General features: G+C 57.0%; 3 protein-coding genes across 7 annotated transcripts; 1 reads left to right on the top strand and 2 right to left on the bottom strand.

Annotated features, from left to right (window-relative positions):
• The first annotated feature begins 361 nt into the window (after positions 1 to 361).
• Positions 362 to 6,208, top strand: HIRIP3 (HIRA interacting protein 3). The gene is given in 9 exon segments (XM_065590966.1): positions 362 to 525; positions 1,353 to 1,416; positions 1,418 to 1,474; positions 1,598 to 1,724; positions 1,938 to 2,417; positions 3,035 to 3,240; positions 4,863 to 5,040; positions 5,225 to 5,323; positions 5,502 to 6,208. Coding segments are annotated over 9 exon segments (1,422 nt in total). The 5' UTR covers positions 362 to 460; the 3' UTR covers positions 5,648 to 6,208.
• LOC112058637 (dual specificity protein phosphatase 14-like) lies at positions 4,193 to 11,506 on the bottom strand. 3 transcript variants are annotated; one of them, XM_024113079.3, is made up of 2 exons: positions 11,128 to 11,506; positions 4,193 to 7,576 (listed from the first exon to the last, which is right to left on the bottom strand). In XM_024113079.3, exons 1-2 carry the CDS (start codon positions 11,200 to 11,202, stop codon positions 6,932 to 6,934), a joined length of 720 nt encoding a protein of 239 aa, XP_023968847.1. In that variant the 5' UTR covers positions 11,203 to 11,506; the 3' UTR covers positions 4,193 to 6,931. The 3 variants fall into 3 exon arrangements, with proteins under 3 accessions (XP_023968847.1, XP_008174871.1, XP_008174872.1); XM_008176649.4 differs by lacking the exon at positions 11,128 to 11,506 and adding an exon at positions 9,283 to 9,590; XM_008176650.4 differs by lacking the exon at positions 11,128 to 11,506 and adding an exon at positions 7,972 to 8,101.
• Positions 11,507 to 11,645: 139 nt separating this feature from the next.
• Positions 11,646 to 13,992, bottom strand: PAGR1 (PAXIP1 associated glutamate rich protein 1). Of its 3 annotated transcripts, none has more exons than XM_024113080.3 (4): positions 13,850 to 13,992; positions 12,660 to 13,047; positions 12,335 to 12,417; positions 11,646 to 12,206 (listed from the first exon to the last, which is right to left on the bottom strand). In XM_024113080.3, exons 1-4 carry the CDS (start codon positions 13,884 to 13,886, stop codon positions 12,025 to 12,027), a joined length of 690 nt encoding a protein of 229 aa, XP_023968848.1. In that variant the 5' UTR covers positions 13,887 to 13,992; the 3' UTR covers positions 11,646 to 12,024. The 3 variants fall into 3 exon arrangements, with proteins under 3 accessions (XP_023968848.1, XP_023968850.1, XP_023968849.1); XM_024113082.3 differs by lacking the exon at positions 13,850 to 13,992 and adding an exon at positions 13,651 to 13,821; XM_024113081.3 differs by lacking the exon at positions 13,850 to 13,992 and adding an exon at positions 13,500 to 13,644.
• Between the last annotated feature and the right edge of the window lie 13,996 nt (positions 13,993 to 27,988).

The raw sequence follows: 27,988 nt of genomic DNA, 5'->3' as shown, positions 1-27,988 counted from the left end.
CCGGGCAGCGCCACACCTCCCATCAGCCCCTGCGCCCCCCCCCCCCCCCCCGCTCCCCATTGGCCCCGTTCCCGGGCAGCGCCACACCTCCCATCAGCCCCTGCGCCCCCCGCTCCCCATTGGCCCGTTCCCAGGCACCGCCACACCTCCCATCAGCCCCTGCGCCCCCCGCTCCCCATTAGCCCATTACCAGCCAGCGCCACACCTCCCGTCAGCCCCTGCGCCCCCCCCCCCCCCGCTCCCCATTGGCCCCGTTCCCGGGCAGCGCCACACCTCCCATCAGCCCCTGCGTCCCCCGCTCCCCATTGGCCCGTTCCCAGGCAGTGCCACACCTCCCATCAGCCCCTGCGCCCCCCCCCCGCTCCCCATTGGCCCGTTCCCAGGCAGCGCCACACCTCCCATCAGCCCCGCGCTACGGCGGCCGGACGGGCTCCGCAGGCGGGAAAGACGCAGCGGGGCGATGGCTGCGGAGCAGGAGATGCGGGACTTCACTCGCGGGCTCTTCCAGGGCAGCCCGGACCTCAGGTGCCCCCGGGCCCGGGACACCTGGGTTCCCTGGGGCTGGTAGGGGGAGCAAAGGATTGTGGGAGCCCGGACTCCTGGGTTCTCTGGGCGGGAAGGGGTTCGGTGGGTTGGGGGGGGCCGGCGCCCGGACTTCTGGTTCTCTGGGCGGGAAGGGGTTCGGTGGGTTGGGGGGGGCGGTGCCCGGACTTCTGGGTTCTCTGGGCGGGAAGGGGTTCGGTGGGTTGCGGGGGGCCGGCGCCCGGACTCCTGGGTTCTCTGGGCGGGAAGGGGTTCGGTGGGTTAGAGCGGGGGGCCGGCGCCCGGACTCCTGGGTTCTCTGGGCGGGAAGGGGTTCGGTGGGTCGGAGCGGGGGCCGGCGCCCGGACTCCTGGGTTCTCTGGGCGGGAAGGGGTTCGGTGGGGTTGGGGGGGGGCCGGGCGCCCGGACTCCTGGGTTCTCTGGGCGGGAAGGGGTTCAGTGGGTGAGAGGACGGGTGCGGCGCCCGGACTCCTGGGTTCTCTGGGCGGGAAGGGGTTCGGTGGGTGAGAGGACGGGGGGCGGCGCCCGGACTCCTGGGTTCTCTGGGCGGGAAGGGGTTCAGTGGGTTGGAGCGGGGGGCGGCGCCCGGACTCCTGGGTTGTCTGGGCGGGAAGGGGTTCGGTGGGTGAGAGGACGGGGGCGGCGCCCGGACTCCTGGGTTCTCTGGGTGGGAAGGGGTTTGGTGGGTTAGAGCGGGGGGCCGGCGCCCGGACTCCTGGGTTCTCTGGGCGGGAAGGGGTTCGGTGGGTCGGAGCGGGGGGCGGCGCCCGGACTCCTGGGTTCTCTAATCCCGTGCCCTGTGCCCGCAGTGTGCTGACGCTGGCCATGGTGCGGAGCAGGTACCTGGCCCACGTGGGCCGGCAGAGCCTGGTGCGGGGAGGAGAAGGAGCTGCTCAAGCAGCTGGTGGAGGAGGAGCTGCTGAGAATGCAGGTGAGGGGGGGGCGGGGAGGTGAAGTGGGGGGCGCGGGGAGAGGGGGGGGGACGGCGGGGAAGTGGGGGGGGGGCTCGGCGGGGGCGGGTTCCTGTTGTAACCTCATTGGCCTGTGCCAGCAGCTGGATGATTCCAGTTCCGACGGGGGGTCCCCGAACCCCGAGAGCGCCCGGGACGCCCCTGACGTCGGGGCTGAGAAGCGACCCCCGCAGCGGCTCCGACTCGTCGCGGGGGGGCCCCAAGGACATGGCGAGAAAGAAACAGCGACTGGATCAGGGTTCTGGTGAGCAGGTGCCCCCCCACACCCCCAGAGGGGCCACGTCCCAGCGCCCAGTGGGGGTCCCCCGTGTGCCCAGCCCCCCCACCCCAGAGGGGCCGCGTCCCAGCACCGGGCGAGGGATCCTCCTGTGCCCAGCCCCCGCGTCCCAGCTCTGGTTAACTTCTTCCCCGTCTGGTTTCCAGAGGCCAGTTCTGATGAGGAGGATTCTGGGATTGATTCGAGGAAGCCGAAACTGGCTCCTGGCCAGGAGGATGCCGGGAAATCCGGGCACACGGGATCGTGTGAGGACGAGGGGGACTCTGGGGCAGAGGAGACACCAGACCGGGGTGGCGCCGGCAGAGAGCGCGACTCCGAATGGGCGGCCGGCAGCGAGGGAACGAAGCAGCCCCCGAGGAGGAGAGCAGAGGGAGCCGAGGCGCAGGGCCGGCCGGGGAAGAAGCGAGCGAGAGAGGCAGAGCGGAGGGGTGACTGTGGGGAGCAGAAGGGGAAAGCGAATGGGGGGATCACAGCTCAGACGCAGGAGGAATCGGGGAGTGAATCGGCAGTGGAGGAGGAGGAGTGTGAGCGGCAGAAGCAGACAGGGAAGACCAAGCGGAGGAGTGATAGCGAGGAGGAGGGGGGACAGCAAGAAAAAGGGAAGGATGAAGGCTCAGGGGACGGAAGTGGGGAGCGACTCTGAGGTGAACGAGAAGGAGTGTCAGAGCAGAAAAGGGGCAGGGAAGAAGAGAATGAGGAAGGCAGGGAGATGGAGTGATAGTGAGGAGGAAGAGAACAAGGAGAAGAGGACAAAGGCTCAGAGAGAGGAGGAATCAAGGAGCGAGTCAGAGGAGGGTAGGAGCCGGAAGCGGCAGGGAAGAAGGGAACGAAGGAGGCTGAGCGGAGGAGTGATAGCGAGGCTGAGGAAGTGGGCAGCAAGAAGAAGACAAAGGCTCAGAAGTGGGAGGAATTGGGGGAGCGAGGAGGGTAGGAGCAGGAAGCCGGAATGAAGGAGGCGGAGCTGGAGAGGAAGAAGAGGACGACGAAGGCCCAGAGTGAGGAGGAATCGGGGAGTGAGGAGGAGGACGGTGGGAGCAGGAAGGGGACGGGGAAGATGGGAAGGAGGAAGGCCGAGCGGGGCAGCGAGAGCGAGGAGGAGGAGGGTGGGAGCAGGAAGGGGACGGGGAAGATGGGAAGGAGGAAGGCCGAGCGGGGCAGCGAGAGTGAGGAGGAGGAGGGTGAGAGCAGGAAGGGGACGGGGAAGATGGGAAGGAGGAAGGCCGAGCGGGGCAGCGAGAGTGAGGAGGAGGAGGGTGGGAGCAGGAAGGGGACGGGGAAAGAGGAAGGAGGAAGGCCAAGCGGGGCAGCGAGAGCGAGGAAGAGGAGGGGAAGGTGCAGGCGAGGCAGAGGGGCAGCTCTGAGACAGACGACGACGACTCTTCATCCTCCTCCTCCGCACAGGATGAGAACAACAGCCCCAACCCAGGCTTCCGGCGCAAGAAGGGAAAGGTGAGGGGGGGGAATGGGACCCAGGCGTCCAGGACGGCTCCCGAAGGGGGTCCTGCAGCGCTTCCAGCGCCCAGGATGGGGAGTGGGGTCCGGGCGTCCCGAAGGGGTCCTGCAGTGTCCTCAGAGCCCGGAATGGGGAGTGGGAACCAGGCGTCCGGGACGGCTCCCGAAGGGGTCCTGCAGTGCCCCCATAGGCCGGAATGGAAAATGGGACCCAGGCGTCCGGGTCGGCTACCCAAAGGCACCTACTAAAAGGAATTACCAACTGTAATTGCACTGAATGAATTTTTTTCTCCTGGCAAAATTGTTTTAAATGTCCTAAGCGAGGAAACGTGAACTGAAATTCGATTCAATCCCTTTTTTCTCCTAATGCAAAAAGGAACAAAAAAATTGAACAGAAATTTTCATACTTTGTTTTTTCCAGTGGAAAATTTTTAAAATTTCCAAAACCCCCAAGAAATTGTGAAATGAAATTCTGGCTCCATTAATTATTTTTCCCATGAAAAATGTGTCTGACAACTGGGGGGAAAGGATCGAGGACTGAAATTGCACTAAATACATTCTTTCTCCAGGAAAAAAAATATATAAAAGTCGTGAAAAGTTGTAAAGTTATTGCATGGATTTTTTTTTTTTTGGTGGACTTTTTTTTTTAAGCTGGAGAAAGCGAACGAGAAATTGTAGAAAAATTTCAGTTCTCACTATTTTCCCAGTGGAAAATTGTTTTAAAAGTTAGAAAAAAAGGACAAATTATGGAATTAAATTTTTGCTACATTCATTTTTTTCCCCCAGTGGAAAAAATGTTTTAAAATTCAGGAAAAAGGAATTGGGAACTGAAATTGTACTCAATTAATTTTCTTTTCTCCTGGCAAATTAATTTTAAAAGTCGGAGAAAAGGAAAAAAACCTGATCTACGAAATTTTGCTGTGTGAATTTTTGTGTGTGTGTCCCCCCCCCCCCCCCCAGTGGAAACTTTTTGTAGACAGAGAAAAGAGAAATTGAGAACTGAAATGTTGCTATGTGATTCACACTTGTCCCCCAGGTGGAAAAATGGTTTTAAAATTCAGGGGAAAGGAATTCTGAACAGAAATTGCACTAAAAATTTTTTTCCTCTGGAAAAAATTATTTTAAAAGTCAGGAATGAGAAAACATGAACTGAAATTTTATTAAATGCAGGTTTTTCCCAGTGCAATTTAAAAGAGGGGGCGGGGGAGAGAGAAGGGAAAAATAAACGGAACTGAATTTTTATTATATTTTTTCCCAGCGGAAACTATTTTTTAAAGTTAGAAAATTGGACATCGTCAAATGAAATTTTGCTGCAGGAATTAGGATTTTCCCTAAGGGAAATGTTTGTATTTAAAAAAACAAACCAAACCAGGAGTCGGGGTCAGGAAAGCCATCGAGCGCTGAACTTTTCTGACATTAATTTCCGTTGTCCAGTGGAAAACGTCCGAGAATGGCGGGGGAGGGGGGGTTAGAAAAAACAACCCACCCACAAGGTTTTAAAGGAACTCACCCCCACCCCCCAGCTGAGCCCGGGAAAATTTCGTTTGATTTTCCCACGAAGCGCGGTTTTTCTGTAGCCCCTCCCCTTGGGGCGGTCCCTAACCTGTCCCCACCCCCAGGCGCCAGGCAGCGGGGGGGCCGGCCCGGCGGAGGAGCACCCGGCGGTGCGGCGGCTGAAGCGCTACATCCTGGCCTGTGGCGTGCGGCGGAACTACAGGAAGCTGCTGGCCGGGTGTCGCTCCGTCAAGCAGCGGGTCGGGGTCTTGCGCCGGGAGCTGGAGGCCATTGGGCTGCAGGGTGAGGGGGGGGGGATGGGGGCAGGGGGCTGGAGGGGGCGGGCAGGGTGGGGGGGTTGGAGATGGGGCAAGGAGGGGGGTTGAGGGTACAGGGAAGGGGGCCCCTGGAGTGAGTTGGGGGAGGGGTTTGGGACGGGCAGGGGGCTCCCCGGGAGAGCCCCCCAGTAACCCCCCCATTCCCCCAGGGAACCCCTCTCTGGAACGGTGCCGGGCGCTGCGGCTGCGCCGGGAAGAGGCAGCCGAGGTGGCAGCGCTGGACGTAGGGAACATCATCGCCTCGGACGGTGAGGGGGACGGGGGGGGGCCGGGCAGCAGTCTGGGGGTGCAGTTGGCAGTGGGGTGGAACACTGGGACGGGAGATGGGGCTGCAGGTTGGAGTTAAGGGGGATGGATCCAGGGGGATGTGTGGGGCGGGAGCAGGGACCCCCCTCTGGAGCTGACCCTCCTCTACCCTCCCCACAGGCCGTCCCCGGCGCCGGAACATCTGGAGCCTGTACAGCACTCCCCCGGCCGACCCCCCAGTTGCCGACGGGGGCCCCCCAGCCCGGCACCCAGTGGACTGGTCCAGCCTCCGCGGCGTGATCAGCAGTGACGCAGAGAGCGATTGAGGCTGGGGGGCAGCGCCTGGGTATAACACCCCCCCTGCCCACTGTGGGGCTCACCCCTGCTTGGAAGGGCCCGTTGTTTGGGGGGGCAGGTCAGGGAGTGCCCCCTGTTGGACGGGGGGGGGCAAATCCGTCTCCCATTCCACACTTGGTAGGGGGCAGGTATGGGGCTCCAGGGCCGATTTAGGGTGAACTTGGGACAGAAATCGGCGGGGGGGTAACCTCTAGGAATTCTCCCCCCCCCCCCCCCCCGCCCGGTGTCCGGCACTTTGAGGTGCTCCCACCCATCACCCCAAAACTGGAGGTTGGGGACCCCATAGCCACTAGCAGGGTCCTCCCTGCAGTGCTGGGGGGGGAGCCAGAGGTGACCCCAGAATATTCCCACTGGCCCCTCAATGAAGGATGCTGGGGCAGGGGGCTGGATGTCCTGGCTTGGGGGGCACCCCATAGTTCTACACCTGGGGGGCAATTCCCCCCACATTGACCCTGAGCCCCCCAGTTGTAAATGTCTTTGTTTTATAGGAGTTTTTTATATTATAAAATAAAGTGAATTTTGTTATTTAAGGGGCGAGCGAGTGAGCATGCCCCCCCAAACCTCCCCACTGCGGCCAGAGCCCCCCAGACCTCCCCCAAGCCCCCACCTCCTCCCTGCCCCCCAGCAGCCCCTGCTGAGTGGTTTAATGGCAAGGTTTGTTTATTGCGCTCGTGGCTGGGGAAGGACTATAGATCTTTGTGGCTATGTACAGAGCTATACAGGGGCGAGCGGAAGACAGGCTGAGAGCAGATTCTCTCCCCCACCCCCATTTTGCCCCCCCCCACTTACACCCCCCCAATGGAGGGCAGCAGTTGAGATCTTGTCTCTCGGGGGGGGGGGGGGGGCAAATTGTTTGTGTGTGGGGGGGGGTGAATTGGAAGGCGGTTAGTGGGGTGTTTGTGGTAGGCCCTACAAAAATGGCCACCCAGGGGGAGAGTCACACGATGCGGGGGGGGGGGGTTTATACTCAATGACTCTTCTCCCCCCCCCCCCCCCTTTAAACACAGCTTCAGACTCTGCAAAAACCCCCCTCCAAGTTTGAGGTTAGAAAATGCTTTTTTGTGGGACAACCTCTACCCCCCGCCGAGCCGGTCCCAGGGTGGGGGAGCTGCCCCCAAATCTCTCCTCCAGGGGCAAACCCAGTCACCAGTGCCCCCGAGGTGTTCAGTCTGCCCAAGCCCGGGCACTCACATCTGCCCCTTGCTGGGGCGGGTCCAGCTGTCCTGGGTTGCAAAGTACCGGGCGGTGCCCGCCTATCTGTAGCTCCAGAGGGGCACCAGGCCGCGGGTCTCCTTCTCGTAGACGTCGGGCACCGGGCCGATGGGCGAGGGCACCATGCGCACCGTGTTCTTGCCGAAGAGCCGGCGCTCGTAATCGATGAGCTGGCGCCAGAAGCCCACGTTGGGCCGCACCACGGGCCGCCGGCTCTTCACCCACTGGTGGGCATCCAGCAAGCTGAGCCGGTGGTACTTCATGAGGTAGGCGATGCAGAGCGAGGCCGAGCGGCTCACGCCCGCCACGCAGTGCACCAGGGTGCGCCCGTTGCGCTTGCCCGTCTGGTGGATGCGGTCGGCCACCGAGTCGAAGTAGAGGCCCAGGGGGGCGTGGGGCAGGTCGGGCACCGGCACCTTGACGTACTCGATGTCGGGCCAGTTGGCGTTGGGGATCTCCATGGTGGCGTTCACCACGCAGGTCACCGCCCGCGCCGACACCAGGGGCCGGTTGGCGGCCGCGTTGCCACTGCACAGGTAGAGGCAGGGGGAGATCTGGGCGATGCCCCCCAGCGCCGACAGTGGGGGGACCCCGGGGGCCGGCTTCGCCGCGGGGGCCGGGCTGCGCCGGAAGAAGCCGGGCGTCCGGAAATTCATGGTGGAGGCTTCGGCGTACATGGGGGATGGCTGGGGGGAGAGAAAAGGGGGGGTCAGAGGGGGGGCTCTGTGCCCCAGCTCCCAGCCCCCTACAGCCAGTACCTGCCCTGGGGCTGGATCCCCCCTGGAGGGCCCAGGCCCCATCCCCACCCCCCACCCCGTCTCCAGCGCTTTCCATTCCCCCTCCCCATGGGTGGGGGGCACATTTCGAAGGTTCTCAAGTGAGCCCCCCCCGGATCTCCAGAGCGGGGGGGGGGGGGGGCAATAGAATAGAGGGGATGATCCTGCCTCACCCCCTCCCGGCCGCCTGGGTCCGCCCCCACTTCCCTAGGCGAGAGCCGCCCCGTTGTGGGGGTGCAGGGCGGAAAGGGGGTGGGATCTTGACGGGGGGCCGCAGTCCTGCCCCCCCCGCCGGGGCCGCCTACCTAGCTCCGGCTGGGGCCGGCCCCTCCCCGTGGGGGGCTAGGGGGCAGCCGGGAGGCCGCCTCCGTCCCGCCGCGGAACCCAGGCATCCGGGTCTGGGATGGGGGGGGGGGGGGGGCTGCGGGGCTGATGCGCAGAAAAAGGGAGGGAGAAAATGGAGGGGGGAGGGATGGGCCCGCCCCTTAAAGGGCCAGAGCAGGACTGGCACCCCCGCCCTACCGGTGCCCCCCCCCCCCCGACGTGCAGCCCCTGCCCCCCCCCAGCCCTGCCGGTGCCCCCCCCCCTCCCGACCTGCAGCCCCCCCAGCCCCTCCCTGCCGGTGGCCCCCCCCCGACGTGCAGCCCCCCAGCCCCTCCCCCCCCAACGTGCAGCCCCCCAGCCCCTCCCCCCCCAGCCCTGCCGGTGCCCCCCCTCCTGACCTGCAGCCACTGCCCCCCCCCCGCCAGTGCCCCCCACTCCCGACCTGCAGCCCCCACAGCCCCTCCCCCCCCGCCCTGCCGGTGACCCCCGCTCCCGACCTGCAGCCCCCACAGCCCCTCCCCCCCCCAGCCCTGCCGGTGCCCCCCACTCCCGACCTGCAGCACCCTGCCCCCCCAGCCCTGCCGGTGTCCCCCACTCCCGACCTGCAGCCCCCCAACCCCTCCCCCCCAGCTCTGCCGGTGCCCCCCACTCCCGACCTGCAGCCCCTGCCCCCCCAGCCCTGCTGGTGCTCCCCACTCCCGACCTGCAGCCCCCCCAACCCCTCCCCCCCAGCTCTGCCGGTGCCCCCCACTCCCGACCTGCAGCACCCTGCCCCCCCAGCCCTGCCGGTGCCCCCCACTCCCGACCTGCAGCCCCCCCAACCCCTCCCCCCCAGCTCTGCCGGTGCCCCCCACTCCCGACCTGCAGCCCCTGCCCCCCCAGCCCTGCTGGTGCCCCCCACTCCCGACCCACAGCCCCCCACATTTGAGGGGGAGGCTGGCATCACCTCTGTGGGGCAGGGGCTTTCCAAGCACCCCCCACTTTTGTCAGGGAACCCAGCATCCCTCGGCACCCCAACAATCTCCTGCCCCCAGAATCCAACTGACCCCAATTCCCCCTGCACTCTACATCCACGACCCCAATGCGTCCCCCTTTCCATCCCCCGCTGCCCCCACAATCCCCCCACCCACTCTCCCGTCAGACCCCCCCCAAAACCCTGTGCCACTCCTCCCACCATGGCCCTGTCACCCCAAACATTACCCCACTAGCCCGCCCCCCAATTCACCCATCCCCTCTACTGACCCAGCCTCTGCCCCCTGCACACTCCTTCAGGCTGTGGGGTGCCCCCTTACCTGGCGCTTGCCTGCTTCCACTCAGCTGGGCTCTGGGGGGCCAGGGGTGGCTCCCCGGCGGTGAGGGAAGGAAAAGGGGTGTTCCTGGCTCCCCGGCGGGCCGGCCCAGCGCTGGTGCCTTCGCACCGGCCCAGGGCCCTATATACGCTGGGGCCCCCCCGGCCCCGGCTGCGTTGGAGGTAACAATGGGTTGCCATGGTGACAGGATGCGGGGGCGCGGGGGGGACCGTGCGTCAGCTGCTGACACAGAAAGGAGACGGGGGGGGGGGCAGCTTCCGGGTTCCCTGAGGCCTCCAGCCGCCCTGGCCCCTCCGGGGGGTGCCGTCCTCACCTGGCCACAGGGGGGCACTGGCTGGCTCGGGGGTAGGGGGCCTGTCCTGGGGGGGGGGGGCGCGCTGCCCCGCCCCCGGCCCAGGTGGCAGCAGGTTGAAATCTCTCTCCACCCCCTCATCAACCCCCATCCCGCCCCCCCCGGGGAGTCACGAAGCTGCCGCTCCCGCCACACGCCCAGCATGGCCACAGTGGGCATCTGAGTCACCCATCTCCCAGGGAGGGACTAGGGCTGCGGGTTGGGAGTGAGGGGCACTGGCAGAGCTGGGGGGAGGCAGGGCTGGGCTGGCAGGGGCTGCAGGTCGGGAGTGAGGGGCACTGGCAGAGCTGGGAGGAGCCCAGGGCTGGGCTGGCAGGGGCTGCAGGTCGGGAGTGAGGGGCACCGGCAGAGCTGGGGGGGGCAGGGCTGGGCTGGCAGGGGCTGCGGGTCGGGAGTGAGGGGCACCGGCAGAGCTGGGGGGGGGCTGGGCTGGGCTGGCAGGGGCTGCGGGTCGGGAGTGAGGGGCACCGGCAGAGCTGGGGGGGGGCTGGGCTGGGCTGGCAGGGGCTGCGGGTCGGGAGTGAGGGGCACTGGCAGAGCTGGGGGGAGGCAGGGCTGGGCTGGCAGGAGCTGTGGGTCGGGAGTGAGGGGCACTGGCAGAGCTGCGGGGGGCTGTGCTGGGCTGGCAGGGGCTGCGGGTCGGGAGTGAGGGGCACCGGCAGAGCTGGGGGGGGCAGGGCTGGGCTAGCAGGGGCTGCGGGTCGGGAGTGAGGGGCACTGGCAGAGCTGGGGGGGGGCTGGGCTGGGCTGGCAGGGGCTGCGGGTCGGGAGTGAGGGGCACTGGCAGAGCTGGGGGGGGCTGCGCTGGCAGGGGCTGTGGGTCAGGATTGAGGGGCACCAGCAGGGCTGCGGGGGAACCCAGGGCTGGGCTAGCAGGGGCTGCGGGTCGGGCACCAGCAGAGCGGATGGACCCAGGCGTCCGGAGGGTGAGGAACGGCTCTGGGTAAAGGCACAGGGGGAGAGCGGGGTCTGCTGGGTTTTGTCTCTGTTCCCCACGTGGGGGTCTGGGTTTGGGGGGCAGGAGCCGGCTGGCTCAGGTGGTGTCTTGAGGGGGAGGGCGGCCTGGTTGTGGGGTGGGCCCCAGGGAACTCCCCACCACAAGCTGTGCTGTAGCAAAGGGCCCGGCCCACCCCAACTCAGGACTGGGGCCTAGAGGGATCTCGACACCCTTCCCTCCCCCACAATTGCTTCGTCCCTGCCCCCGCCCCGCTTGCCCAGCTGGTGGGGGGTGGATGGGGCAGGTCTGGGCTCTGAGCCGGGACCACACCCTCCCCACATCACACACACCCCTGACCCGAGCACCTTGGGGCAGGAGGCCTCAGGCGAGGGGGGATGCATTTCCTGCGGAGGCCCCGCCCCTTAATGCCAGCATTCTGCCCTGATTGGACAATGGGACACAAAGCCCTGCCTCTGAAGAGGGGCCACTTCCTGTGAGGACATGACCCAGCAGGGAACAACAAAACAACAAGTCACACCTTCTCCTGGGAGGAACAGCCTGCGGGCAAAGGAGGTTCCTGAGGCGATACAGGAAGTCCCGCCTCCTCCTGCATGGGTAACGAAGTCCCACCGCCTGCCTCGATAACAATACAGGAAGTCCCACCTCCAGCCCTGATGACAATACAGCAAGTCCTTACCTCTCATAGCAGAATACCCAGGATTCACACACCCTTGTATTGTGGGTGTAACAGGAAGTCCCGCCTCCTGGAGGAACAGGATCCTGCCGACTGAGTGCCCAGGGTGGCCATGTCTGCAAAACACTCTTGAGCCTCGGGAAGGCCCGATTCACAGACACACACAGCCCTGTGGCAGAGCTCCCGGCCAGGCTCTAAGGGAGACCCCTCTGGGGTAGGATCTGCAGAGGTGGTGTTTATGTAGGGCCTACAAGAGTCCCAAGCCTCGTTGGGGTCAGAGTGTCTGGCACTAGGGGGCCTGGCTGGGGGGAGCTCGAGGCCTCAGCTCAGCATGAACCGGGCAGAAGAAAGGAGACGCCAGAGGGCGAGAAACACTTTTATTGCAGCAGAAACACTGGACAGACCCTTCCCTCCCCCCTGCCCAGCTGTAGGTCCTGCCCCCTCCGGGCAACACAAGGGGGTATTTCCTGCTTTGCCAGCCCCCCGTGAGGGTGGAGCCATAGGTGTGATGGAGGCGGCTGTGCTGAGATCCTGAAAGCCACGGGCCCCATTCCCATTCCCTGGGGCCCTGTGCCCCATGGGCTGACCCCACTGGTCCGTCACTGTATTCCTCCCCCATCTCAGCCCCCTGAGCTGGTATCCGGGCTGGAGCGTCCTTGGTGCGGCGGGATCCCAGCGCCAGCCCAGAGGATGCTGGGAAGGGGACAGGGTCCCACTGCCTGCCAGCCCCACCCCCGGCAGTCAGTACTTGCGCTGGCGCAGGAAGAGCCCCGAGGGGCGCTGTGGGGACGGCGCATCCTCCCTGTCCAGCTGGAAGAGGTCACGGCCCGTGCGCAGGATCTGCTCCTCCAGCTTCTTGTGCCGCTTCATGTCCGACAGCACCTTGTCCAGCCGGGCCTCGCGCTTCTGGCTGCGCGAGCCGCCTGTGGGGGGAGGGGAGCATCAGGACCCCTGGGTTCCATCCCCGCTCAGGGAGGGGGGGGGAGCTAATGGTTAAAGCAGGGGGGCTGGGAGCCAGGACGCCTGGGTTCTATCCCGGCTCTGCTCCTACCTGGTGTTCTCCTGCGATCAATCAGGGAGTTCTTGGGCGTCACAGGCTCATCGTCAAAGTCAAACTCGGTCGGGACGTGGGGCCTGGAGCAGAGAGAACCAAGGGGTTAAAGACCCAACAGAGGGGAAGGGGCAGCGCCAGACGCACAGTCCCCAGCCCTCCCGGTACCCCTCAATGCCAACCCACAGTCCCTGCTAGCCCAGCCCTGCCCCTCCAAGCCCTGCCAGTGCCCCTCACCCCCGACCCACAACCCCTGCCCCCCCAGCCCTGCCAGTGCCCCTCACCCCCGACCCACAGCCCCCGGCTAGCCCAGCCCTGTGCTCACTTCTCCTCCTCCTCCTCTTCGCTCTCAGGCTGCCCGTCAGACCTGTCCTCCTCCTCGCTGTCTGGCTCAGGGGTGGGGGCCCTGCGGGGCAGGAGCTCGGCCTGGAGCGGCAGGGTGCCCTCTGCAGCGATCTGCTCGTAGAGGCGTCTGATCTCCTCGGGCGGCGGCATCCAGGCCTCTGGGGCCTCCAGCTCCTCGTCGCTGCAGGGGACACACCACCCAGCCTCCTCCTCCTGCCCCCGCTCCTCCGCCCCTTCCGGCGCCGGCCCGTCCTCCTCCGCTGCAGCCGGCACCAGCTCCGGGGCATCCTCAACCGCCAGGGACTGCATCCCAGAGGTCACCTCGCCCTCCTCCGTGGCCGCGGCCTCCATGGCGGGACGGGACCAGGCTGCAAGGGGAGAGCCAATGGTTAGAGCATGGCTGGAGACCCTACAATAACAAGCCAGCAGTCAGTGCTGTTGCTTTTCAGGGGCACAATGACCACAAAGAGTTCAGCGGAGACCCTACAATAACAGCCCTGAGCTTAGATGCCAGTCACACCAACACTGTGGCCATTTTGGGGCTCGTCACCTGCCAGTCATGCCAGTGTGGCAGCCATCCCAGAGGTCGGCCAGTTGCGCCAACCCGGTGGCCATCTTGGGGCTCACGCCAACCTGGCGGCCATCTTGGGGATCGCCATCTGCCAGTCACGCCAACACAGCGGCCATCTTGGGGCTCACGCCAACCTGGCGGCCATCTTGGGGCTCGTGCCATGCTTGTCATGCCATGGCAGCCATCTTGGCAGTGGCCCCTGATGTTCACGCCGAGGTGGCGGCCATCTTGCGGCTCGCCCCAACTGACCCTGCTGGGGGCTCCGGTCACTGGGCTCCCAAGGGAAGCTGGGGGGGGTCACATCTCAGCCACTGGCTGCCAGGCAACCCAGGCCCCCGCCGCCATTTTGTGAAGCCTCTGCTCGGGTCCCTTCACTGCGCGTGCGCCCCCCGCGCCTTACCACGCGCATGAGGACGGAGCCCGTCCCGCGCCCCTCTCAGAGCGTTTGCCCCTCACTGCGCATGCGCCTCGTTCAAAAGTCAGCCAGGTCGCGCGCCCTGCTCAGCGAAGTCTTGCTAATGCTTCTTCCGTGCGCATGCGCCATACTCCTTTTTTTTTTCCCCCGCCCTACTGTTTGAGCATGCGCTGTTTATACTCACCGCTCAAGAGCGCGTGCACCACCCTCTCAGTACGCATGCGCCATTGCGATGCGTCTTAACGCCCCCCCCCCACCCACGCCCGCTCCTCAGCCGCTCGCCCCGACTTCAGCTCGGCTCCAACGCCCCCGCCCACCCGCGCGCGTGCGCCCGCCCCATCCGGCGCTCCTGATTGGTCGGCCTGACCGAAGGGGCGGGGCTAGCGCCAAACGCAAAAGGACTGGCGTCTGAACCGGACCCGAAGGAGAACTGGGGGGGGCTGGAGGAGAAGTCGGGGAGCGGGAGGGGCTGGTGGGAGGAGCCGGGGGGAAGGGAGGAGCCAGGGGAGGAAGGTGGGGGAGAGCGAGGGGCTGGTGGGAGGAGCCAGGGGGAGGGTGGGGGGAGGGGCCATTGGAGGAAGGTGGGGGAGAGGGAGGGCTGGTGGGAGGAGTCTTGGAGAGGGGAGGAGCCAGGGAGAGGGAGGGGCTGGTGGGGAGAGGAGGAGGGGGTGGGGGTAACTTGAGGGGGTGGAGCAGAGGGGGGAGGATCCTGGAGCAGCAGATGTGGGGAGGAGGGGGTCAGGAGCATGGCTGGAGAAGGCAGATCATGGTGGAGGGAGCAGAGGTTGGAGTTTGGGAGGGTCCTGTGCAGCCCCGTCCCTACCAATTACGGTGCCCTACGCAGCCCAAGCACCTGCTCCTCCACCCCCCGCGGAGGGGCTGAGCTGCGCTCAAGGCCTGCGGGCAGGCAGGAGCTTTGGGGGGCCCCACAGGCCCAGAGCGGCCCGGGGGATTAGCAGGGGGCCTGGCACTGGCAGTAGCAAGCGGAACAATCCGGCCCCAGCCTGCTCCGCTCCCCCCGCCCCAGCCGTATTAATCAGGGGAAGGGGCTTGGGGGTAGGGGTCTGCCCCCACCGCACTCACCAGCGGCGGGAAACAGAGCGACACAGCGGGAAGCCAGCAGAGTGGAGAGAGTTGTCCTGGGCCCTGCACCCCCCTAGGAACGTCCCTGCCCCTTGCAGTGAGCGCACCCCATGGGCATCATGAAATTTGTGGCAATTTGGTACCCCAAATGTCACGGTGCCCTACACAGCTGCATATTCTGCTTATGCCTAAGGACGGCCTGGTCCTGGGGGCAGAGTCGGTGGGGGGGAGCTGGGTGGAAGAGGTAGGAGTCACAGGCAGGGGGTCCTCGGCAGAGATGGGGGGGCTGCCTGGAAAGAGAGGGTTTATGCAGGGACCCTTGTTAGGCAGTGCACAGTGGGGGGGGGGGACAGGGAGACACTGGTGTCACTGTCTCTCACTGCCCCCCTCCCAGACAGCCGGCCCATCCTCCCAGCAGGCACCTGGCCATCTGGTGTATTCCTTCTGTGAGCCCAGCCCAGCCCCCAGAAACGTGGTAATTGGGGTGGAATAAATAGGCCCTAAGGTCAGAGGTGTTAACCCGACCCTGTCCAGCATTGTAGAGGGGGCAGAGTTTGGCATACAGAGATCTCAGCATGCCAGGGGCCACGGCAAACACCCCGTTCCTCAGCCTTTTAACCTTCTGTTATAGGTATAGAAAAGAAGGCAAAACCATTAAAGCGGAGTATTACAGCAGCTTTTGTTTGAACAACATCCCTGGTTCCCTTTGACTTTGGCTGTGAGGAGTCTTTAGAAAATAAAAACCCAACTTGACATGACCACCTTGACCAGACGAGGGCGCTCCCGCAGAGATGTCATGGAACAGGCCACTCAACTACCCCGAGAAAACCTGCTGCAATATGGAAATAAAAGCCCTGGAACCGTACACCCCCAATTGTCACCTAGCACTTTACACTGGATCCCGCATGGGATATCATCAAACAACTACAGCCCATTCTCGATGGGGATCCCATCCCAAAAAATCTTCCCTGAGCTCCCTTTTTGGCCTTCAAACAACCCCCGACCTCTCTCCAAGCTCCTCAGAAGCAAGCTCTCCAGAAGTGAAACCAGAAATCGGTGGGCCCTTGAATGAACTCACACAGGAAAATGATAAAAGACAAAAACACCACATCACCCATAGGTGAACAATTGTCACTTGCTCCATATCTGACCTCTCAGTCCTTGTCCTGAAAGGAAACCTGCACAAAACCTTCAAAAGATGAGCCTGGGAGCTTAAATTCATAACTCTATCGGACACAAAACTCATGGACTCAGTAGAGACACTGGATTTATGGCTCATTACAACAATCTGCAACCCACTAACCCTCCTTTGTCCTCGGACTGCAGAAGGTTAGCTGCCCACCTCACTTTGAATGGTCTCTTGCAACATGTGCTAACTCCTTGTGCTAATGATCCACTCTGCCTTCTATTTAGCTGTGACCCTCGGAGCACCTTTCCCAGCCCTGAAGAAGAGCTCTGTGGAGCTTGAAAGCTAGTCTCAATCACCAACAGAAGTTGGTCCAATAACGGATATTACTTTCCCCACCTTGTGGGCTGGTCTACACTGGAAACATACATCGGCATAGTTACATCTCTCAGGGTTGTTAAAAACCCACACCCTGGAGTAACGCAGTTATCCCAACCTAACCCCCAGTGCAAGCAGTGCTAGGACAATGGAAGAATTCCATCTCGGGGGAGGTGAATTATGCCTGGCAGCCTCCTGTTTATAATCCGACCTGTTCATTATGACTACAGCACCTCCTTTGTCAGCCCCTTTGATGATAATGTCAGAGTTGTTTCTGAGGCTGTGGATGGCATTGCGTTCTGTACGGCTGAGGTTATGGGACAAGTGATGTTGTTTGTCCACAATTTCAGCCTGTGCAAGTCTGCAGAAGCACTCTATGTAGAGGTCCAGTCTGTCATTTCGACCGTCAGGAGGAGTCCACACAGAATTCTTCTTCTTGTAGTGTTGGTAGGAGGGTTCCTGTGGGTCAGTGCACTGTTCAGTGGTGCGTTGAAAATATTCCTTGAGTCGGAGATGACGAAAGTAGGCTTCCAGATCACCGCAGAACTGAATCGTGTTCGTGGGGATGGTGGGACAGAAACAGAGTCCCCGAGATAGGACAGACTCTTCTGCTGGGCTAAGTGTGTGGTTGGAAAGATTGACAATGTTGTTAGATGAGTTGAGGGTACCACTGTTGTAGCCCCCTGTGGCAGGTAGGAGTTTAGATAGCTTACTGTGCTTTTTCCTCTGTAGAGAAGTGAAGTGTGGATTGTAAATGGCTTGTCTCACTTTTGTAAAGTCCAGCCACGTGGAAGTTTGTGTGGAAGGTTGGGATTGTATGAGAATCTCCAGTTCTGAGAGCTCATTCTTGATCTTCTCCTGTCTGCTGTACAGGATGCTGATCAGGTGGTTCCTCAGTCTCTTTGAGAGTGTGTGGCACAGTCTCTCACCGTAGTCAGTGTAGTATGTTGATTGCAATGGATTTTTTACCTTCAGTCCATTTCATATGATGTCCATCTGTTTGCATTTGGAGAGGAAGATGATGTCTGTATCTGTGCAAGTTTTTTGTTGAGGTTGATGGATTTCCACTCCATACGGCTAAATGTAGTGCCTTGCATGGTGTCAAGTATCAGGGGGTAGCCGTGTTAAGTCTGTATCTACAAAAACAACAAGGAGTCTGGTGGCACCTTAAAGACTAACAGATTTATTTGGGCATAAGCTTTCGTGGGTAAAAACCTCACTTCTTCAGATGCATAGAGTGAAAGTTACAGTTGCAGGCATTATATACTGACACATGGAGAGCAGGGCAACCTCCCTGCTGGAGAAACATGGGTCCAGCCCCTAGTGTGACCAGCCACGCTGAGACCTGAAAAACTCGTGACAGTATCAAGCTGTGCAGGACAATGCTTTTAGCTGCCTCTCTGATCACGGGCTCACAGCTGGGTTGCAAGTTATACAGTCTTGGCCGACTAAGCCAAAAGGGAGAGAGATGGTGAAGAAATAAGATGGGGAAGGAAAAGGGCATGTGGTGTGGAGGAAGGTGACAAAAGGTGAGTGACACAGGGGGGTGACAAAGTCTCCCACCCCAAGTGGTGGTTGGGATTTACCCAAAGCAGGTAGAGGTGGCTACATCATCTGGGTCCCTCTCTGGGCCAGTCTGGTCATGACATCCCTCAGGATCAGGACAGTGAAGGCCCAGCAGAGTGATGGTGGATCCTGGGGTCCCAGGGGACGGTGGGGGTGGCAGCTGTGATGATGACACTCGTTCCTTTCGGTTCTGATTTTCAGTCAGCCAACATTGCTGCTGTTCTCCCCACAAAGTCTCTTTGAGGCCCCAAAAGGGAGTGGTAACTGGAATGGCCCATCCCCTCATTATTTTGTTCACCCATTTGGCCAAGTTTCCGATCATTGATTTCCAGTCCCCCACTTCTCTTGTTCACAGGCATAATCTGATTACAGTTGTGGAGTTAGATCAGTAGGGACAAGAACAGCAAAGACAGATTTTATTTGGACTAATTCAGTCTGTCACCCTTTGGCACCTTTGCCCATCATCATTTGCTGTCCTAGGTTACTGTGACATCTCATGAACATTCACTCCCTTCTTGGTTGTGGTCTCAATTAGATAAAAACAAACTTTTGATAATCAGTTTGCTTAATGGATTTCCCCATACCACCATCCTTGGGGCTCTTTGAATTCTGATGGCTTAACTACACAAAAGGGCTCGAACTAAATTTGATTGTAGAGAATTTTATTAACTATCCTTAAGCGCAACATATAGCGATAAGAAGGCAAAAATATTAGGAGTATAGTTTTGCTAACAAACTAGGAAATTGGCCTATATGATAATTGGCCTATCCAAGTTTCAAGAATCGCCTAACAACTACAATTGAAAAGAACACTTATTCACGCAACATCTATCCTGGGAAGGTGGCTTTTGTTTTGGATCCCTCGGAATAGGGCCTCAGTTGTCCCAGGTGATTATCAACCCTGGTGTTGCTAACACAGAGGAAAACATAATCCAAAGGTAAAACGTAAGACAATCTGGTCAATTATTTACATCACAATTCATCATAGTCTCCTTTGCAATGGATATATACCAGTCAACTCTTTTAACCTAGTTCTCCATGAGTTATGTGAGCCCTCGAATCTGATTAACATGCTATCTAACTGGAACTCCTACATTTAGGCTCGTAAGGATTTGATTTTTATCGGTAAATGTCGATTTCACTGCACATGCGCAAACCGACGAAACAGTATTTCCGTCGATAATCATCTAAATGAACAGCGAGGCAAAGTAGGAACAACGCTGCTTGAGAACTTCTTAGAGTTTGATGTCAGGCTACTGACTTTGTATATTTTGGCACATGATGTTAATAATTTGTGTTTCCGTGGTTATAAAGCTTTCACCTTATCACCTCAATGCAGCTGTCATTAAATCATTATTGTCTGACCGTCCATAACTTCCCACAACTGTGAACATTTAAATAGATACAAAATATTAAAATTTTAAAAACAAACTTCAATATTAACAATCAAAATCTGCCTCCCTTCCTATATTTATGCTGGATGCATGGAATGAGTTCCAAAGGGCCGCATGCTTTGTTCTTGTGTTATGTCTGTAGACACCTAGACCTTGACAAGCAGCATGAAATTATTAATTATGGTAGACACATGCACAGTCCTTCACAATCTTAAATAACAGTACATTGTTTAGTTACTGCATAGCTGGGTTCAAAAAAGAATTAGATAACTTCATGGAGGATGTGTCCATCAGTGGCGGTTAGCCAAGATGGTCAGGGGTTCAAACCCATGCTCTGGATATCTCTAAACCTCTGACTGCCAGAAGTTGGGACTGGACAAGAGGGGATGGATCACTTGATAAATTACCCTGTTCTGTTCATTCCCTCAGCAGCATCTGGCATCAACCGCTGTCAGAAGACAGGATGCTGAGCTAGATGGACCATTGTTGGACCCAGTACAGCGGCTCTTAGGTAGTTTTAAACTACTTTACAACAATCTTGCCAAGAACTAGTTATGCAGCAAGGACACACACTGTAACCCTGTCACAATCTTCGAAGCACACGCACCCTTCCCTGCTAATGAGCTACCCAGCTTCAGGAAGTGGTCACTTGACTCATTTGGGTCGTCATCCAAGAGAAAGTCTGCGTGTTACTCATCACCAGCCCCTTGGTCAGCCGTCAGTGCAGTTACTGTTCACAGCAGGAGGGACACTGCAAACGCAGGTGAAGGGAAGGACGGGCCAAATATAGCCTTCTCCCTGTGCGCTGGCGGGCAACCTGAATTGCTGGAAGATGGAAGAGACAGTTAAAGGGACCTGTCCAAGATGTTGCCAGGAGGACTCCTAGGGAGCCAGCCCAGGATCTCAGCTCTTCTTCCTTCCAGGTATCTTGATGTTCAGGAAGCAAAACACTGAAGGAAACTGGTTGTTTAATGCCATTTCCACTGGGGGGAGGGGAAACTTGGATCCTCTTTCGGAGCGGCTGGCATGGACCAATCAGATGGTGACTCATACTCCCATCCAACTGAAATGTGTCGTTCCTGCCCAGCATCCAATCAAAGGACAATGCATCACCTTTGAGTTCATGCGACTGGAACTGGAATTTTCCTGTCTCTCAGTGCAAAATGCCTTATCACACCAGCTTGTGGAAGACAAGACAGGTCAGAGTTGTTGTACAACCATCTTGGGATGGATGTTGAACACTGGCCGGCTTGCTTCAGGCAGCGCCTTCCTGCTCCAAGTCGCTTTCCTTGGGCCCCTTGGCCAGCTTTGCACATAACACTTGCTTGAGTTGCAGTTTCTTCATTGATGCTCTGCATGCTGCTGAAATGTCCGATTTGTCATTCGCGTCATTGATCCAAAGTCTTCCCATAGTCTTGGGTGCTTTTTCAACTTGTTTTAAAGTCCATCCTACAACGCAAAGTCACTCCAACAACTGCTCTTCTCCAGCAAGCCAGAACAGATGTGTCAATCTTCCTCGTCTAACCAATGGTGCCAGGTCCTTCGTGCCTACGGCTAAGCTGTGTCTGTGCGTTACTGATCAAACAGTGACATTTCTGATTATTCAACTCTGTGATCAAGTGTCCTAATAACACACTATGTGGCTTCATTTCTTTTTATTTACTGCTCTTTCAATATAACTTTATTTCATTAACGTGATAGATGCATGAATATTTTCAATCCTGCTTACGCTCACCTCTTCCCTTTTTCATTACACTAAAATAAGTCAATCTCACGGGGCCCCATTGCTTTCCTGGACAGGATGGCACAGGAGCTAAACCCTGTCATGAAAGATTTTATCACTCACAATGGGCTTCCTTTTTATAGTTATAACCATTCATCCACCTAGTTGATTTTCCTACTACTGCCTCTGGCAACGTAATATAGGTTCTTAATATTTAATATCCATATTTCAGTTCATTCATTCATAGGCAGGGTGTTAACTCTTCAGGTCTGATTCAGTAATTAAGGAGACCTCAGGATCAGTAAGCTTGACTGGGTTTATTAAATCATTAGTTAATTAGACAGCACATAAGAGTATAACTGTCGACACTGCAGCGGGTGACATGTCCTTTCCTAATTCTGCCATTGGCTACAGTTTCGATAATTTTACAGAGGTGCTGTCTACAGTTTCAGTCTCAATACTTCCTCTTTTTCACAGACAACCTGTGTATTTGTAGTCCATTTTCTAATATTCCACTAGATTTCCAGTTACGCAACTCAGCTGTCTGGTGTTTATCTCGGGCTGGTATATCCAAATGTTGCTAACCCAAGCGTCTGATACTTATTGTTAAAAAGAATAGCGCTTGCTAAGCAGGTCTTATCTCTTCTGCTAATTCTTCACAAGATCTTTCTCCTTCTTAACAGGACTGTGTCCCATGATGGGTATGCTTCCTCACAGCCAAGCCAATAAGCCTTAGAAAAGCGCTTGAAAAGTCTGGCCTTGAAGTAAGCATGGAAGGATGCGATTTTTATTGATAAATGTCAGTAGACATAGATTCCATTGAACACACACCGACAACAAAATATTTCCATTGATAATCAAACTTTATAGACACGCAAAGTAAGAACAATGCTGCTTGAGAATTAGAGTTGATTATAGGAAAGTTAGTCTGTACGTTTTGACATACGATGTTGAGAATTTATTAGAGTCCCAGCTTAATGTGCATAAAACATGGTGTAATGCCGGTGTTAGTGGAGCTGGGCAAGAGACACCATGAGCCTTTACTTGGATGTGGTGCCACAGATCACAAGTTTCTAGCAGTGCTAGAAGGAATGTCTTGTAGAATTTTATACCATGATGTCTTTCTTCATGAGATTTAGCAATGCACTGAGGACGATAAGCTCTTAAGGAGCTGTTCATCCTTAAGGATAGCTGGAATTTTGCCTTATTTAATAACTTCCAGGGTACTACTAATAGTACCCATGTGGCAAGTTTTCGCCTCCTCACTCATTAGCCCAGTGACTTTTATTTGTGTCTGACTGAACAGCCTGGCAATGTTATGAATAGTACAGTTTTCTTCTGTAGCTAAACCTTTGACTCCTGTCATTATGGGTTGTGAAACCGTACCTGCTTGTTCACGTTCACAGTAACTAATGGGTCTTTTTATACATTCCACCTGTTCCATCTTGACATTGCTGAGTCAAATGAACCCGAAACTGAGCCAACAGTTCCTGTGCAGTTTCCTACTCCTGAAACCGTGTAGTTCTGGTACCATTTCTGGCCCTGCTATCAGATCTTGAGTTTGTACCTGACAGGGTGTTATCACAGTTCAAGATGCTTACAATGCTACATTTGTCCCCATCCAGTCACCAGATCTGGCCCTATTCCAGCGAGAGAGATTCAGCATTACAGAGATGTGCATAAACTTATTAATAGGCTCAGAAGGAGTTACAGCCAGGCAAAGTAAGACCAATGCAGCTTGAGAACTTCTTAGAGTTTGATTTAAGACCAGGCTTGGTAGAATTCGATTACTACTTAGATATGCAGACTGACCTTGACAATCATTTGGGAACCAATAATTGCTTGGTTTCAACTTGCCAGGAGACAAAGGCCCTACCAAAGATGGTGTGACATTCTATACTTTGGGGAAGCATCCTGGAACCCCCATATTCCTCATTTTCATATAATCGTGATCTTACCTTACAAGGCCTGCTTTATATGTATCAGGGGAGAGGTTCTGAAAGTGATTTCTCTATCCATAGATCTGTATCATTAACGCATCTGAAGTTATGAGAATTGTGTTGTATGGTTGTCACTAAAACATGCTGTAAATTGGGGAATCAGCCGGATATTAGCTCCCCAGAGGCAACAGCAAGGAAAGTTCGACACCCGCCCAGGTGTTGGCTACAACCATCACCACCCATTGTCCAGCAAGGGAGCTACAATGCAATGACTCACCTGCATGAGGCCACACCAGGGGAATTGCTCAACCTGGCCTGGGGACTCAGCAATGCCCCCAGACATGCCTGGACTTGTGCTCCCCAAGCCCGTGGACTGAGGGTATAAAACAGACACAGAGGGCCCATGCTGGGCCTTTCTCCTCCCCCCACCTACGCTGCAAGAACAAGGACAATCTGAAAACTCCAACAGAGGAGACTGGCCCAGGTTTCAAGGTGAAATCTGTGTACTATGAATTGCAATATCCTGCAGGGTGAGTAAAACTGCGTAATCTCAATGTTGCCCAGTCTAATAGGGTTGAGAGTTTAGACTCGTGCTTATAGTTTATTGCTTTTGGTAACTGACTTTTTGCCTATCACTTAAAATCTACCTTTTATAGTCAATACATTTGTTTTACTGTTTATCTTTCCCAGTGAGTTTGTATGAAGTGTGTGGTAAATCTGCTCAGGTTTCACAAAGGCTGGTGTATGTCCACTCTCCATTGCAGAAGTGGGGAACCAATTAATAAATGTGCACTGCTCAAGACGGTACATTCCTGTGGTGCAAGGCTGGGAGGATCTGGCTGGTGCCTTTCTCTGTGTGATTCATGAGTGGCTCTGGGACATTCGTGCAATCTAGCTGGGTGTGGGGCTCCACATGTGGTTGTGCTGAGTGATCACAGTGCCTGGAGGGGTTTGCTGGTGGTCACTAGCAAGGCATTGTGGGAGACAGCCCAGGCTGGAGAGAGGGGGCACAGCAGTCCCACAGTCCCAGGCTGCACCCTGGGGATCCCGTCACAGACGGGTTCATTCTTCAGGCCACCATCTCTGCCAAAAGCTCTCCACGGCGAGACACCCAGAAGAGATTGGAATGGACGGCGCCAGTTTAGCAGTTGTGTTCGGTCATTGGCGTTGGTTTGTCAATGTTTTTATTAATACTAAAACCGCTGGGGTTAATCATTGTGATGATTTGGCTTCGTCTTGATCCTGGTGTCTCCAGTGGTAAGTACAAGACTCATTTGGTTTTTGTTGATAAATTGTATAGTCCATTCCTTGGCCGCACTTTGGTTTGTTAGCAAATAGTCAAGAAACCAACTAACCAGCGTTGGTCGGGTTTATTGTGCTAAGCCAGTAATAATCTCCTACAGGAAAGAGTCCATAAGACGCTGGTCTCTGGGAAGCCATCTCGTGCAGTGTTGTTACGTTCACCTGACGCAGAAAGTGAGCTCCCCAAGCTACTCCCCTAAAGCCAGCTTTTTATACCCGCCTCTTTACTACGTACAGCATCTGAAAGTAGCTTTAACCACTCTGCCTTCTCCCGTTGTCTCTGATCCCGGGGTGTGTTCCCCAGATGGCTTTCTTTTGAGCACCTGCATTGCAGGCCTGGGAGGGGAATCGTTTGCCTGTTGCTAACCTAAAACACTCCTCTGTCCTGGTCGTCACAGCACCCCTATTCATTTAAGGCAAAAGCTTCAGTGAATGCAAGGGGTTATGGGAAACTGAGCATAAACAAGCAGTGTTATTTAAAAACCATAGGCTCTCTAACGGCTATAATATTAGTGCTTAATGCTACTTGTGCTTAATGCACACTAATATAGCTATGGTGCGAACAACATATTATTAATATGACGTGTATACACAGGCCAGCAACAGGGCCTGCTTGTGGCCTTGATAATTGTCAGTTAAGGTGGCACCTTTGCAGAGTAATATATGAAGCTGGGGGGTGGGCTGGATGTGTGATGAAACACGCTGAGGACAGCACCAGCTCACCGCTGCTGGCTAAGAAGTTCAGGCGATTTTCCTTGGCCAATGCTCCCTGGCGAGTTGGTCGGGGTAGTTCACACATAACGCCCAGATGCAGCAGAAATCATTTCTTTACCTTTTAATTATCTCTTGCAATTAAGTATTAGTAATTATTAATTATTCATTCGATGTTGCTTGCGTGCGGTTAAGCAGCTTGGCAGTGTCACACATATTACACACCACGTACTGCAGGGCTAGCAGGCAGCCCTCAGTGCCTTGAATGACGGGGTTAAAGCCAGTCTCCACTGGGTTATAAACGATTCCCGTTTGGTCTTGGGTTCTGGGGGTGAGACTCCTAATCCTGTGGTGCTGATTCCACAGCCCGATGCTCAGAATAGTTAATACAGGGGTCGGGAGATCAATATATTTTTCAAATGACCTCTGTCCCAAATAGATATTCCAGATTCAAATAATCCGGACACATAACCACTTGTTCCACCTAGGCTTGGGGTTTCCTATTTGAAAGATCCCATGATGCAGTAGAACCTCTGAGTTAAGAAAACCCCAGAGTTACGAACTGACCGGTCAACCACACCCCTCGTTTGGAACTGGCAGTACACAATCAAGCAGCAGCAGAGACCAAAAACAATACTGTACAGAACAGTGCTGTGTTAAACGTAAACTAGTAAAAAACAAAATCAAGGGAAAGCAGCATTTTCCTTCTGCACAGGAAAGTTTCAAAGCTGTGTTAAGTCAATGTTCAGTTGTAAACTTCGGAAAGAACCAGAATGTTTTGTTCAGGGTTATGAACAACCTCATCCCCAAGGTATTCGTAACTCCAAGGGTCTACTGTCGTGTTTTGCCCAGCCCTTGAGGGTTGCAGGGCCGCCCAGAGGATTCAGGGGGCCTGGGGTCTTTGGCGGCGGGGGGCTCCCGCCGCCGAATTGCCGCCGAAGACCCGGCACTTTGGCAGCGAGTCCCGGGGCAGAAGGACCCCCCTCCGTGGGTCTTCAGGGCACTTTGGTGGCGGGTCCCGGGGCAGAAGGACCCCCCACCGTGGGTCTTCAGGGCACTTCAGCGGCGGGTCCCGGAGCAGAAGGACCCCCCACTGCCGAAGACCCGGAGCAGAAGAAGCTCCGGGGGCCCCGCAGCGAGTGAAGGACCCCGCTCCAGGGGCCCCGAAAAACTCGTGGAGGGGCCCGGGGGGGCCCTGTGGGGCCCAGGGCAAATTGCCCCACTTGCACCCCCCGGGCGGCCCTGGAGGGTTGCGTGCCTTGCTGAGAAGAGGCTTTTTGAGTAATTAACAGAGACGTCCACAGTAATGATACATTTGCTTGGACGCCATCATCAAGTTCTGCCGGACGTCAACGAGAGAGATTCGAAAGCACAGGTATCCGCATGAACTCACCCCGCTTAATCACAAACGGGTTAAGTAACAGTTAGAACTGGCCCAGCTCTGGGTCTTTGTAATGTTTCTGTAGGTGCAGCCTCAGTTGGGTAACATAATGTTGTTGGATTTTTGTTTTTTTACCCCGTTTTTAACCCAAATGGATACACACAATTGCATACACTGTAATAGCAACCGAATCATTTATAACACACGCTGGACTTTAACACAGCAGGGGACAGACGCGCGGCCTGCTTTCTCTCTCTTTTTTTATTATTAAAATACATTTTTGAATTTTTGCTCTGATTTCCCCCCAATTCTTTAGCGCAAACGCTCCTGGTTTAGACACTTTTTGCAGCTTCTGCAACAAGAGTCATTGGTACTTCCCGACCAGGGTGCATTGCTAGTTTGCCATAATAAACCCAGTGCTAAAAGCTCACCCGGGTGGGCCTCCCCCGCTGAGCCATCTGCTTTAGCACAAGAGTTCGCAGTGGGAGTTGGACCCAGGCTCTCCAGAGTTAATCTGCTCGTACTTGGGAGACAAAGATGGAAAAACCTGCTGCCGGTTGGTTGGTTCGCAGGAACATTTTGCAGCAGAACCAGACATAATATAGAGGGCAGTATTGGGAAACATTTTAGTTCTCCATTTTAATATGTAATCAAGGTGCAAACAAGCGCATACAAACCTAAGCAACAGTTACAATTTGATCATTCTTACCTTTGTATTAACACGGAGGGGGGTTTCCCCTACAGTTTTTTTTTTCCTTTGACCAAAAAGCCTTCAATTAGTTTAAAAAAAAACCCACAACCAAACTTTTGTTTGCAATTGAATTATTTATTGAGGCAGAAATACAGGGCCATATAGTTAGAACTGGGGCCTTTTTGAACTTTGCAAAACAAATTGATTCGGGAATATCATGGTGTGCTGCAAAATATGAATGCCAACCAAACACATTTCAGCAGGTTTCCACCTTTGCCTCCCAAGCACATGCAAATTAGCACCAAAAAGTCTGGGCCTGCACCAACCATGATCAGCCCCCCACTATTGCTCAGGGCTGATCCTGCGGCAGGGAGTTCCACAGGCCCACACCCTGTACACACTATAAACAACCAGCCTGCCCCCAGGGAATTGCACCAATTCTCTCCCTTCACATAGGGCCCCAAATTGGTCTCTGCAGATGCCGACCAGAGCGTGAAGCTGTGCCCCCTCCTGGCCCCCTTTGTGCCCTGTGATGAGTCAACTCAGCGCTACAGCGCCTCCTCTTGGCCGGGTGTGGCACAGCAGCTCCACCCCGCCAGACGCTCCCCTCCAACAGGCTCCCCGCTGCCCCTCGATTTAAGTCCACCCTTCCGCAGGCATGAGAAAGTCCAAAGTCCAGCGCCCTGGTATCGCGGCTCCAGCCCCAGCTCTGGGCCCCTTGCAGCCCTCGGCTCAGGGTGTCCCAACGTCTTTATCCCCTTATTTCGGGGGGATCAACCCACCTGCCCCGGTCCCAGCCCAGAACAGGGCTGACCGGCACCATCCCCACTGCTGCAGCCCTAGGAGCCACATGCCTACGCCCAACCCTCCCTCCGGGGCCGGCGCCCTGATCTCTCTCTGCGGGGGGGTGTCTGGTTGGCTCCAGGCAGCAGGGGGCGCCGGCTCTGATACAGCCCCAGGGCAGGGGACCTACGTCCACCCCGCCTCCCCCCCACCCCCCAGGCACCAGGAGACGCAGACCCCGCGGC

Source organism: Chrysemys picta, chromosome 4 (genome assembly GCF_011386835.1).
Source record: "Chrysemys picta bellii isolate R12L10 chromosome 4, ASM1138683v2, whole genome shotgun sequence".
NCBI lineage: Eukaryota > Metazoa > Chordata > Testudines > Emydidae > Chrysemys > Chrysemys picta.
Note: the sequence above shows the minus strand (reverse complement) of the source record. Positions and strands in the feature narration are given on the sequence as shown.